We start from the raw sequence: 13,121 nt of genomic DNA on the forward strand, positions 1-13,121 counted from the left end.
ACTTTTTTTTTTTGTTCACAGGGATGCTTGGAGGTACATCAAAGAAATCTGGTGCCTGTATAGCACTGCCTATATGACCCGAAGCCTGATCTTGTTCTTTTTATAAACAGAGAATATGATGTTGGAAGGAAATTGGTTTTCCACTGAAGTTGTTTGGAAGATTCAGAGCTAGGGTAATTCATCACTATAAAGCCAAGCCATTTCATGACCATTTTACACATTCCAGCCTAGCTCTGAAGTGATTTTAAGTTCTTTAGCAACTGCATGCCTTTTCTCAAGATCTTTCCTCTGGTTACTGGGTCTGAATCCAGTTTGGGATGACAAATCCATACCCATGCTTGTCTGTTTCTTCACAACCATCACTTTCAAGGCTCATAGCTAGATTTCCTCCGCATGAAGGTACCCAGGAACAACTGTCTCTCTCCATCATCTCACAGTTTCAGCAATCCCGCATACTTATGGCATTACAAAGACACCTGATGTTCTGGATCTTTCAATATCCCTGTATCTTTCAATAACTGTGAGCTTAAAATATGCAGCTCAGCTCTTCCGTGGCTCTTAACACTCGCCTGTTTTTTGTTTTGACCGCTGCAACAGGATTGATCTATGCTCCAAGAAAGACCTGCTCCCAACACTGGGAGAACCTGGCCCTGAGCTTCCAGCAGCAGTTCTGGTTGAGCATGTCATCCCAGTGACCTGACAGGGAAACAGGAGCAATGGGCACTGGAAAGGGCATTTCCATGGAAAAGGATACAGAAGAATGGAAACGCTGAGATTTGCTGCTTTCTCTTCTGGAGGGACCCAAGCAGGGTTAGGGAATGAACTCAAGGTGAGAGTTTTCAGATGACAAGCACTGAGGCGCGGCGGCCACCACCCCAGGGCTGTTGGCTACGCTGCTGGCACATCAGAAAGCCCCTCCAGGACCAGGTGGCACAAAGGCAGCAGCCTGGCCAACTTGGAGCACCTGGCATCCCCTGTGCCAGCCACGCCAGAGGCAGCCACAGCCGCCCCGGGCTGTGCTGACAGGCTGGGACTATAGCAGAGGCAGCATTTAGAGGACCAGAGCCCACAGCAGCCACCAGCATCCCAATTCTCAGGTCAGTCCAGCACTCCTAATGCTCCCAGACCATTGCATGCAATGCATGCAATGCTCCTAATGCTCCGAGACCATGCAAAAGCACAGGGGGGTAAAAGATTTACAGCCTCCTTGGTCTTGCATATATCGACAGCTGAAAAACATACAGCTCCGGTATGTTCTCGGACAACAGGAAAGTTGGATGTTTTTCAGGGCTTAAGCTCTGAGAAACATCAATACTCCCCTTCCCTGCACAGCACATGCAGGCCAATGTGGCATTCAAAGTTCCTGATGGTGGCAATCGTTTACTTGCATTAATTGTGGAAACTACAGTGTTGAATAACGAGATGCATTGCTCAGGACATGAGCAATCACTCAAAGCCTATATATATAGTAATGACTCACCAAGCAAGAACAACAACTCACAAAACTCCTTTGTAAAATTATTTGAATAATAACTTTTGCTGCAGAGTGTTTTTCACATGATGCATCCTGATATTAATACAGACAAAAAAATGTCCTGGGAACAACTAAAAGCCCTTTTCTGTTTTGACTGACCTGTCTCCTTTAAAAAAAGACGCAACTTTTTTCACAATTACTTAAAAATGTTTGTTGAAAATAGCTGAAGACAAACACTTACCTCCTACAGATACTTCCATTTGGCTTGGTTCAGCTGGCTCTTAAATGAAAAAAAACCAAAAACCAACAGTCAAACGAATATGAGTATAGTTTCAACAATATGAATCAGATAAGCATCTTAGAAAAATTATGGCAATTAAGCTTTCCCTGAAAAAAAATGCCTAATTTTTTTCTCTTCTCATTAGACTCAAATAGCTTTGTCTGGGAGAAATATGTGTAATATTCTATACAGTCTGCAAAAAAAAAAATACAGAATATAGTCAAGTATTTATTATATTACACTACCTAAAACTTTCTCTTCTGACTGAGTTTGGCCCACTGCAGCAGACATATCAAGTCCTGGCAGAACATAACACACACTTGCAGGAAATACATCAAGTTTGGAATGGCTTTACTCAAACCACTTAAATATAAAGCAGTATTTAAAAAAAAAGTCACCCCTTCTGGTTAGAGCACTGTCTTCCACAGTGAGTATGTGTATTTTGGGAGAGAGTGAGAAGGCACGGAATAGGGGGCAAAAAATACGTTTTAATTCCATAATGCTTTTTCTCCCCGCTATGTTGATGGATTATAGATGGCCAGGTGCTGGGCAAGCTCTTCAGCCTCTGTAACACTGCGGGTGAGTGAAGGACGGACAGACTGCAGTGGTTCACTGATCACAGCAGCCGTTCTCCTCCCTCCCACCGCCTCCCACCGCAAACAGAGCAGCTCGTAGTTTCTTTTGTATTTCCGCCATACAAGCATCCCTTACTCTTAAGAGGTTTATTGAACGCTCTCTCTTAGTCTCCTCGTTTTTTTGAGTAACAGTTTATCCAGACAACTGCAAAAGTCTTTCCTGCACTACACCAGTTTGGGAGACACGTTTTTAAAAGATCTGCGAGCATTTACGAACTATACTGGGTCAAATGGAAGTCGCCCAACTACATTCACTTTAGCTACCCATAGCGTAAAGCTAAGTTCTCCATTCACACTAAGACAGGTGACGTGTGTGCGGTCTAGACACAGTCTAGCAGGGGTTACAGAGCTCTGCAGCAGGCAGAAATTCCATCAAGACCCCATTCGAGGTTCTCACATGTTACACAGAGAGATATGCAGCCAAGTGACGTTTCCATGTGGCTCAGACGCACACAGACTTTGGCTTAAGCAGATATCAATAAATGGATACTGAATTTGCCCCTACTAATCATTCTTCACAGCTCACTCATCATCTGCAAAAATCAAATCAATGAACACGCCAATGACACAGCTTGACAGAAGCAATAGCTCTTTCTATTAATTTATTAATATTTAATAGCTATAAAAGTCACCGTCGAACACCATCTGTCAAAATAAAACGGCTCATCACGAGCAGCGTGTACCCAGGACACGACTACTAATATCACCTGCCAATAAGATCGAGAACTCCATACCCTACCCCTCCTGCAAGGACATGCATCGCGCTCTGAATCACCTGGTAGTACTGGTGCTGATGCTGGTGCTGTTGGCGATGCTTCTGCTTCAGCTTTTTCCATCAGCTCTAAGAGTAGACATGATCACTGTTTAACTTCACAATGACAGTGGTCCACATGTAACACAAGGGCAATCTTACTTCTTGAATCTGCAAATCCTGAAACTTGCCGCACGAACAGGTTACTGATGCTTGTGATTGAGTTGCAGTTCAGTATTTTTTGTTACAGAAAACACATTCCCTATCTTGCCTGCAAGCACCATAACACTTCCTTTGAAGTTCCCACATGTTCCTCAGAAGAGGAATAAAGCATCGTACCTATAAGCAGCAGGCTCAGAGCCTTTCAGTCATTGGCCTTGGTGTCTATCAATATCAGATCATTTCCAACATAATTAACGGACACGAACAACAGACAAACCCCACATGTTCAATGGCCAACCTGCTCCCCCAGTGATGGAAGACAGTCGGATTATCTGTGTTGTTCTTGTCAGCCCTTAGCTAGCCTCAGTCCCAACACATGCTGAATAGACAACAGTTTAATAGCTCCTTTCATTTCTAATTGAATTATTTGGAAACGCTATTACACACTTATCTGCCTGGAAGGTCCCCTCTTACAAAGGGGTCCCTTTCCCACCTAAGACGGCGTGCCCGGGACCGGTAAGCATGTCAGTGTGAGTTACTAGCTACAATACCTTCCTGAGGACACCTCGCGCTTGCAGTTCGCAGATCTCAGCACATTAACATACTGGAATATACTGGAATTATTAAAATGGAATATACTGGTGGCTGGATACAAAAGCGGTGATGCCGGTGGCTAAGGCTCAGGCTGGCTCGGGCCAAAGGAACGACAGCAGGTTACCTGCCCTCTGAACTTCTAACCTGACCCTGGCTCAGAGAGAACCCGGCACAAGGGACACGGTAACAGCAGCGTTTCGCAGTTTTGCTTTTTTCTCTTAAAGAAGATCTAAAAAAACAGGTCACAATTATTTTAGGCAACTGAAAATACTATGACTTCTTTTTTTCCAACCCCAAACAATTTCATTAAAGTGGCCAAGTTGGCCACAGCATTTCAGGTCATTACACTCTGCCTCTCTAAACTGCTACACTTTCGGCAGAATGCAGAATTTTTCACTGGAACACGGTTGTGCAGCTACTGGAAAGTTCTTGCTTATTAACTGACACTGCGGTGGATCCGAACCTAAAATGTAGGCACTCCCGTGTCAGTCTGCTGCTCAGTCAAGGTCCTAAATCTCTTTGGGACTCTGCAGCTGAAAAAATACAAAATCAGTATCTTGTGTTTTCGTATCACAGTTCATGGGCTAATCTTACACTGCTCTGTAAATGTACCACGCTGCTCTCAAGTTGATTGCACGTGCATGTTTAGTCAGGGAACCTTCATGAGACACAGACAAGAGTTACACACAGAACTGAACCACCCTGCAGCCTCTGCCACCAAACCCAAAGGTGGAAAATGAATCTGGGTAAGCTACAAGAATACATTTGCCATCAGCGTCTCATAAATACTTACGATTGTTAATCACAAGTCCTGGCAATGGTCTGCAAGAGAAAAAGAAAAGTTTACTGATTCTAAAAGATACTGCATGGGCTTTCCCTCCCAAAGCAGCCTCACCTAACCTTTCGGGACAGAGGTCGTGCTAAAAAACACACAGGGAGTTGGACCAAAGCATAAGGAACCATCACAGCAGCTCTTGGGCACCCTGGCTTGTGTGCTCGCACTTTGAAAAGGAACATAGACAGAAACATCAAAATCCTTCCCTCGCTCACCACCAGCTAACCAGGGAGTCCCCTCTTCTTCTGAGCCCAACTCGACACCGTGGATCGAGCAAGAGTCCTTTCAGTTAGGACACTTCATGATTAAGGGTTGAGAGTTCAGACCCCTTAGTAAAACATAACTAAGAGATTTCTCTCTTTAAGTATAAACTGAAGCATTCAGACTCCTGTGAAGCAGTCTGCGACTTGAGAAGTCACATAAACTGTTAAATTTGTATTTTCTATCCCTGAACTCCTCCCTAGTATGATTCCAGAGTTTCATCTGTTCTGCTTCATGCATACAAATATACTTTGTATATATGTGTGTATATATATATATGTATGTCTGCGGAAATAAACACATATAAATGAAATCCACTTATATTGTAATTGGGCAATATTGTATTTTTAAATATTGTAGATAAACTCATTTTGTAGGGAAAAAAACATTTATCAAAGAGTTTACTTAACTCGGGATGCGTAACATCTGAAATATTAATACTAGTACAAACACTATTTACTGTTAAGAGCCAACAAGCTGTGGACTTGTCTCTCAGAACTTGATCGTACAAATGGGAGAGCAAGGCCCACAAGACTTTAGGACTCACAGATACGAATGGATTGCAACTGCTGTAATACGCCTGTAATAAAATGCCCTGTGCCATACTCGGTTGGACACATCCTCCAAAGAGTCACCATCTTCACTCATGCTACGAACATCTGGGCTCCACTTGACCTGATCTGGTTTTACCCCAAGGAGCCAACGTCTTCCACTATTTAACGATGCGCTGCAACTTCTATTCTTTCCAGTCTCGATTTATTCCAGACACAGGGCTGTCCTCGCGACATCTGTACAATCTGATCAGTGGCAACCACTTACCGAATGACAGTAAATTTGATAAACTCCGCTGATTCCAAAATCTTCCTCATGGAGCTAATTTCCAGATAACTGGGAGCTTTGAACGCCACGCCAGGAGGCATCCCATCCACCACCACACAGCCGGGATTGACAGTGATCTTTCTGTACGGGACTTTCACAGGGAAATTCACACCAGTGGCTTCACCTAAGTGAAAGAGGTCATGGGTCATGCTTATTTTCAAGTCTACATAGTTATGATTACCTTGAAAATAAAGTCCTCAGACAATTAAGAAACTAAATGCAAATCCAAACTTTCTATTGGGTCTGAAACTAGGAAAATTCATGTGACAAGGAAACCATTACAGTTGGAAATAGGATGAGCTGGATTTCGCTCATCAACATCACTACAAGAGCTACAACTCCAGCCCTGGCAGCTCAGCAAATAAAGAATCCATGTTCTGTGTTTACTAAGAAAAGGTACAGAACGGGGTATCTAAGGAAATAGCTAGATGGAGGAAAAAAAAAGCATCTCCTGCAATGCCATGAAAGCAATTCAGCACAGCCCTAGCGAGGGAATTTCAGACCAAGAAACTCAGGTCATTATTGCTGTACAATGCAAATAGAAAGTAAAAAAGAAAACTATACACAGCAAAAAGATTGAGCTGCATTTTTAAAACTACTCTAGTTCCAAGTATTAAGAGGTCAGGACTATGAAGCCCTAAGAAGAATCATGGACTGCCAGCACAATAAGTATTTCACCCCTGTTTACACAGAAAAAAACAGAAAGGGAGTGGGGGGTGATGACATAACACAATCTATACTCTTAGGATTTTTTGTTTAAAACACCAAACAACCTACATTGCTTATAAAAGATGCTTTTTGAAGTCGAAGTACAACATTCATATACAGTTCTCAAGTTCATTCATTTTAATGATCAGAGATATATCATCCACTGCGATGATTCAGTAATGTCAACACCAACAACATTAACTGCATTCACACCCATGTAAAAACGGGGAGGAAGAAGCAATTACCAAATTTCCGGCTAAAAAGATCATTTACTTGCTCTCTCAATTGTCTGGCCTTTTCTACTTTTGACAGTCGCTCGCTTTCATCATCTGGAAGAAATTGTTAGAAGAGCATCAGCATCAAGCAGACTCCCCCCCTCCCCGAAGCTTGTTTACCGTTGCATATTTACTCAAAGCAGGTACACCCCAGTGCCTCAAACCAGGAGCTGTCTTTGTTCCTAGCTTTAGCAGCAACACAGAATTGTAGAAATATGCAAAAAGAGCTGGTGATTAAAAAATCCTAGAATGGTTTGGGCTGGAAGGGACCTTAAAGTTCACCCAGTTCCAACTCCCCTGCCATGGGCAGGGACACCTTCCACAGACCAGGCTGCTCCCAGCCCCATCCCACCTGGCCTTGATGGGATGAATCCTTCCAGGGATGAATCCAGATTTACTGCCTAGAGATGATTTTGTAAACTGACATCTAAAATCACAAATTGTATTTTCTTACAGTACGTATAACGGTAAATAATGTATAAAAGCCAAGTGACCATTCAATAGGTGGCCACAGCATGCAAGGTTCCTATTTCTAATCAACATGATACATGCCTAAGAAAGACAATGCAGTTCAGTCTGCATGGTTATCTGATTCAGTCCAAGCACCAAACTCTTGAAGTTTCCAAGAAAATTGCAAATCAATATTTAATTCATTGCATGAGAAAAAAGGGAACAATGTGGATACTTCTGAACTAAGGGTTGGACCAAGACTATTATAGATCTGTCACTGAACAGATATTAATGAGTGTTAGAAAATATTTAACATCTCAGCAAAAACCAGAATGGTAAATTACGTCCTTTGTTGATGGTACTTCTATTTCAGCGAGCCAGCTTGACTGCTGGAAAAACTTCATCAGACTAAAGAAATGTCACCAAGGATATAAGCACAAAAAGCATGATGTGACCTCAGGCAATGACATACCTGGTATAGTCACTTGAATGATGTTCAGATCTTCAACCCCTGCGGCCGTGTTCACCACTGTGTTTGTTGTGGTGCTTGCTGTATTGGCTATGTTAGATGAATTATTTTTTCCTAAAAAGGAGAGGACTGATTTAAAAAACAATTGTAGACAGCCCCAAATCTTGAATGGCTCATGAAGAAAATATTCCAAAATAACAGGTTTTAGCAAAGTTTTCAATGTGGACCCAGTTCCATTTTCACAATGGGAGCAGCTTCCAATGAGACATACTTATTGAAGGTACATGCTCCAATCCAAGAGAAAGAGCTAGATGAAAGATATTAAATCTTTACCTAGCTGGGTTTCTAAAAAGATTGTTAATAAAAGGAAAACAAAAAAAGAGTATATGGAGCGTGTATTTTGGTATTTTTATTAACAGGAAAATCATAGCACTTGCAGTTAACTCAGTAACACCTACTGTGCATTCACAAAAGAAACCCCTTACAGTTATATTTCTGAAAATATATTGTGCCACACTGTCCAGTGGCACAACGTAGCCAAGTTCAAGTAACTCTGCAGAGTTTTGCCAACCCATAGCAAGAGACAATGATATGACTCAAAACACTTCATCCCTGACCTGCCTGACACAATATTTTCTACTGCTTTTCTGCACTCCTGTCTGTGGAGGACTTGTCATTTAGATGTAGAAGCAAATAATTTATCTCTAGACCTGAATTACTTCTGCAAATCACACATTCTTTGTCACATTTTGAGAAAAGGTAGTAAAGAACACATTAGAGGCATGATTATTATGAATAACTTGAAAAATTTAACACTCCTTTGCTAAAGCTATATTTAACTGTAATAGGCAAGTGCTTTCCCCGTCTTAAAAAACAAGAAGCAAACAAACCAACCACAATGTAGAACGAATCTTTCAGGAGTTCATTAACACACCGTGCAGCTCTCCTGATCTGGATTTAATCCTTGAAAGAGACTGTTATGTAGAACATTAAGCAGTTGCAAAACTCACTTTGGGGGCTTCTAGCAGAACATTCCTTAATAGCTGCCTCAAACATCTCAGGCCTGCAAACAGATTGAACATTTAATGTACAATTAAAAAAAAAATACATCAATTGGCATTAAATAAAATGCAATTTTATAATATTAATCTATCAAAGGCAGGAAACAAGTGACAGCCTCTCAGCCAAACAGCCAGACAAGAACGTCATGGTCGGAAGGCTCCCCAACTGCTCTTGCCACTGTTTCTGCACTGGCACACAGGTATCTAAACCTATTCCAGGCAAGAAAAATAAGTTCTTACAATGCCCAATTATATGAATCTCCACTTCTCAGCTCCTGGTACCCTCCCAGCAACTTTTATGAGTAACCCATAAGAGCTCCATGCGGTAGGAACTAAACCAGCGGTGCAATAACTGAAATGGGCTAAAAAATCTGGACTTGCTCTTCCTCCCAAAATAGGTTGTGAGCATCTTTCAGAACAAAACGATTACTGTATCCTGCTCCTCCTCTACAAGAGCTTTCTGACCATTTCCTCCTTTACTAAAAATACTCCAGTGTGTACTTTACAGGGTAATTCAGCAATTTGGCAACCCAGTTTCATTTTTTGTTCTACATCTCAGTTCTCATGGAATAGATTATCAGAGATAGACGGGAGTCTTACTTTTTAATAACGAATTTTATCTTGGATTTGTTTCTCAGGATCTTCTCTAGTCTTGGAATTCCAAAAGTCGAAGGTCGGCGGAATGGCACCCCCTCGGGCAATCCTTCCACGTAGAAAACCTCCGGGAAGGATTCAAACAATGCAAAGGGCACCTTCACCGGTTCGGTCAGCCCCAGCGCTTCCCCTGAAATGCAATCCAGCAAATAAGCTACCAGCTAGGCAACTGGTGTGTGTATAAAAAGGCAAACCTTAGGTATGAATGGTATAGAATAGCTGGCACATACATACTGGACTAGGTGGAACCAGCAGGCTTTGCCTCTCTTGGTGACAGCTATGAGTAAGCAGGAAGGAAATGAAACACAGCCTCAAACATAACTCATTCTGCTGCAAGTCTGATCATAATTTGCCGTGGAAAATTAGTAATTTGCCGCCAGCTCATGCCACTGGCTTGGTCTGCACACAAGACTATCCCATTTGTACCCTGCTTTGTTACAGGCAATGCATTCTGTCGCTGTCTCTTCTAGAGAGCAGCACCAAGGGCAGGTGTGACTAGAGATCTTGTTCCAAAAGCTGCACTCAGAAGGAATTCGGAGAAGTCATTAGCTTCCCAACAGCCTGCACTAGAAGCGTGAGGATATGATGGAGCATCTCTCCAGGTACCACCCACAACGTATCGAGTCATGCAGAGGCTGAACTCATGCAAACTTCCATTCATAAGCAGAGTGAAGAAAACTTAAAAAGATGCGCCAGGATGTGGAATCCCCGTGTCTCTGGGTCATTAAAGCAGCGGTAATCCGACCACAACTTCTCCATTTCCAAACCCAAATCAAATAACCAGTGGAAACGTGACACAATTGCAAGCAACCTACATGAGAATGAGCTCAAAGGAGAAATGCCTAGAGCACACAAGGATTGCAGGACCTTCGGAATAAACACATGAACGCCTCTCTCACACATCTTTACTGTACGTTCGTAAGAAAGACAGCGCAGTAAAAAAGAATCAATACACTTACCACATTTTTCATTAAAAAGATTTTCGACTTTCTGCTTTAAGTCAGTAATTTTGGCATTCCACGCTTCTGCCAGGAGGAAATCGGAAGAATTAAAGCAACACTTCCACAATGAATCAGGCCTTGAAGAAGACTTTAATAAATGTTTAATAAATTATTATGCTTGATAACTGATTTACTATAACAGTAAGACACGCAAAATGGCTTTCATCCTGCAAACGGCACCAAAACATGCTGCTGCAGTCTAAATCCATATCCACATCAAGCCTCATTTTCCCGAAGCTTTGAAAGATACTGCTACTAGATAAAGCAAGGACAATTAAAATTGAAACCCAAGAGCGATCCACATTTACAGCAGCAGGCAGCATCAAATTTAGTCATCTGAAGCAGCACCCAAAACAGCAGCAGAAAGTTCTTCAGACGTTCAGCGCCACAGCCCCGCAACGCACACCACTGTCCTGAGAGCTATAAACTCCATCTATATAGTTTCAGCTTCAGTGGGTAAGATTAAATGTCCATCTAGCCAGGCATTTTGTTCCTGACAGCAACCCGCAGCAATTCCTAAACCGGTTTACCCTTGGCTGCAGGTAAGTGGTCCATAGCTGGTCTACAAAACTAAAAACTCAGTTGAAAAGTTTAAAAAAGTTGCAGGGTTTTTTGGTTTTTGTTTTTTTTTTTTTTTTTTTTTTTAAAAAAGTTTAGGTGTAGCAATAACAAGAAAGTCAAGAAACCTGCAACAGCTCTGCATAGGACTGCTGCCCATGCCAACAGGAGCCATCATACCCAACCAGTACTGTATATTCACGCTAAACTGGCTCAGTGGGAGTAAAGAACTCCTTTGTTTCACATTTTATGACTATATAGCTAAAGAACAAGCACGGGAGACAAACACGATAAAGCAAAAAACAAACTCCCATATAAATATAAGCAAATAAACTCTGAAGGTCGGGGTGCTAAAAAAACAGTTTCATGAGACTGGGGGAACTGCTTACAGTCACCCTGAACACAGCCACTCGGCTTCCAGTCCTCCCTGGCTTCTCCTTCACTGATTTTTTTCCAGAGCTGGGGACATCCATAAGGGTGATCTTGCAAAATCAGCTCGGATAGGTCACGGCTTATTGGTTTGTTAAATCCTTCCTAGTTCCTACAGGCCACCTGGGTGTCTCTGCACAGTGGTGCTCAACATTTCACGTTTGTGGAGCGCTTCTTAAGCTTCTGCACCATGACAGATCTGGACTGGGTTGATGCACGCTGGGGGTGCTGTGCACCAACAGGTCCCTCAGGGGTCTGCAGCACCGTGAAACAACAGAGCAGCAAAAGCCTGAAGGGACTGAGTTTAAACCCAGGTTAGTGAGACCCAATGGACCTGTGCTGCACTTGTGCAGCCACCTCTATACATCAGCCAGGATTTCTCCAACATAGATTATTCTACATGATGAAGAACTGAACATGCACGAAAACAAGAACTTCTGTCATCCACTAACTGTAGAATAAAACATGAATTCCAGATCTCTCTGTTATGTCATCACCAGAAATTTCAACACCAACATTAACAGAAAGCACGTGCGTGAATTCCCACAACATTTACCGAATGAAAACTCTCTTCCTCGCGGCTTGAAGCTCATATTGGACCCATTGGTTTGAGAATTAGTTCGAACATCTGTTGTTTGTGGTTTATTTGGACCTGTAGGAAGACATTATATATATACCTGCAGCAGAAGCAAGCATCATAGAAAAAGAACAACACATCAAACTTGAACAGTAGAGAAAGCTTCACTTCTGAATTACAAGTGGAATAAAAAAAACCTTAAGAAGTTCCTCTAGCATAGTATTTTAAGCATATTTTAAGCCAGTCCTCTGCTCAGGACCACACCAGATCCCACATCTCTGCTTGGAATAACATGCCCAAGCAGGCTGTCAGACGCCAACATAGAAAAATGAAAAATCAGCCTGTTTCTATATTAAAGCATATCTGGACCCCTGAAACAAAACTGAGTTCGCTACATGAGGTGCATGTGTAAGTTAATTACGGACTGTGAACACAGGGAACAGAAAGCATGAGAAGAATAGAAGAACATTAGAAGAGTATTTAATGATATTTCTTCCATACCTTCGTCGACAGTAACTTCAATCTCTGGGACCTTTGAATTGCCTGCAGGACTTCGTGACCTTTTTGAACTCTTTGGACTCATTGCTGGAAGTGAACATAATACAAGGTGTAACAGGCAAACCCTCTGTAACGTATATCCTGCACAGCTAATGAAAAAGCAGCTGTATTCTGAAAATCCTGGCAGACTGAGGGATCACTTGTGTCTGTACAAGTACACAAAATCTGAACAACATGGTGATGCTCAGCCTTAAAAAGCAGGCATCACACCCAAATTTTCACTCCACTAATTCAGAACACAAGACTTTGTTGTTTCCAAGTGTGAGGGACAGCTTTGGTACCACTTATTATCTAAATAATACCTAAATCTAAATAATACCGCTAAATATCTAAATATCAAAATTATTGACTTCTGAAATTTTTATAGACAACTTGAAAGATTTTCTTTTTTATTTTTTTCTTACAAAACTTCATTGTTATAGCTGTAAACTGAAGTACGTAAGTTAAATATGGTTTGGGCCATTAAAAGCAAAATAAAAATGGTCAAAAATGGGGTAAATTCAATTTCCT

At 41.8% G+C, this 13,121-nt stretch overlaps 1 protein-coding gene across 5 annotated transcripts in view; it reads right to left on the bottom strand.

The window, feature by feature from the left end:
* The window catches only part of GTF2I (general transcription factor IIi), a 78,510-nt gene that overhangs the window by 3,268 nt on the left and 62,121 nt on the right, over positions 1-13,121 (bottom strand). For all 5 annotated transcript variants that reach the window (XM_080364766.1, XM_080364765.1, XM_080364769.1 and 2 more), the window contains 11 exons: positions 12,555-12,638; positions 12,033-12,128; positions 10,448-10,513; positions 9,435-9,618; positions 8,784-8,836; positions 7,777-7,887; positions 6,825-6,908; positions 5,812-5,995; positions 4,690-4,718; positions 3,165-3,230; positions 1,716-1,754 (listed from right to left, as the gene is read on the bottom strand). In XM_080364766.1, coding sequence (XP_080220892.1) covers positions 1,716-1,754; positions 3,165-3,230; positions 4,690-4,718; positions 5,812-5,995; positions 6,825-6,908; positions 7,777-7,887; positions 8,784-8,836; positions 9,435-9,618; positions 10,448-10,513; positions 12,033-12,128; positions 12,555-12,638 — 996 coding nt within the window. The remainder of the gene's footprint in view (positions 1-1,715; positions 1,755-3,164; positions 3,231-4,689; positions 4,719-5,811; positions 5,996-6,824; positions 6,909-7,776; positions 7,888-8,783; positions 8,837-9,434; positions 9,619-10,447; positions 10,514-12,032; positions 12,129-12,554; positions 12,639-13,121) is intronic.

Source organism: Falco punctatus (assembly GCF_963210335.1).
Source record: "Falco punctatus genome assembly, chromosome: 1".
NCBI lineage: Eukaryota > Metazoa > Chordata > Aves > Falconiformes > Falconidae > Falco > Falco punctatus.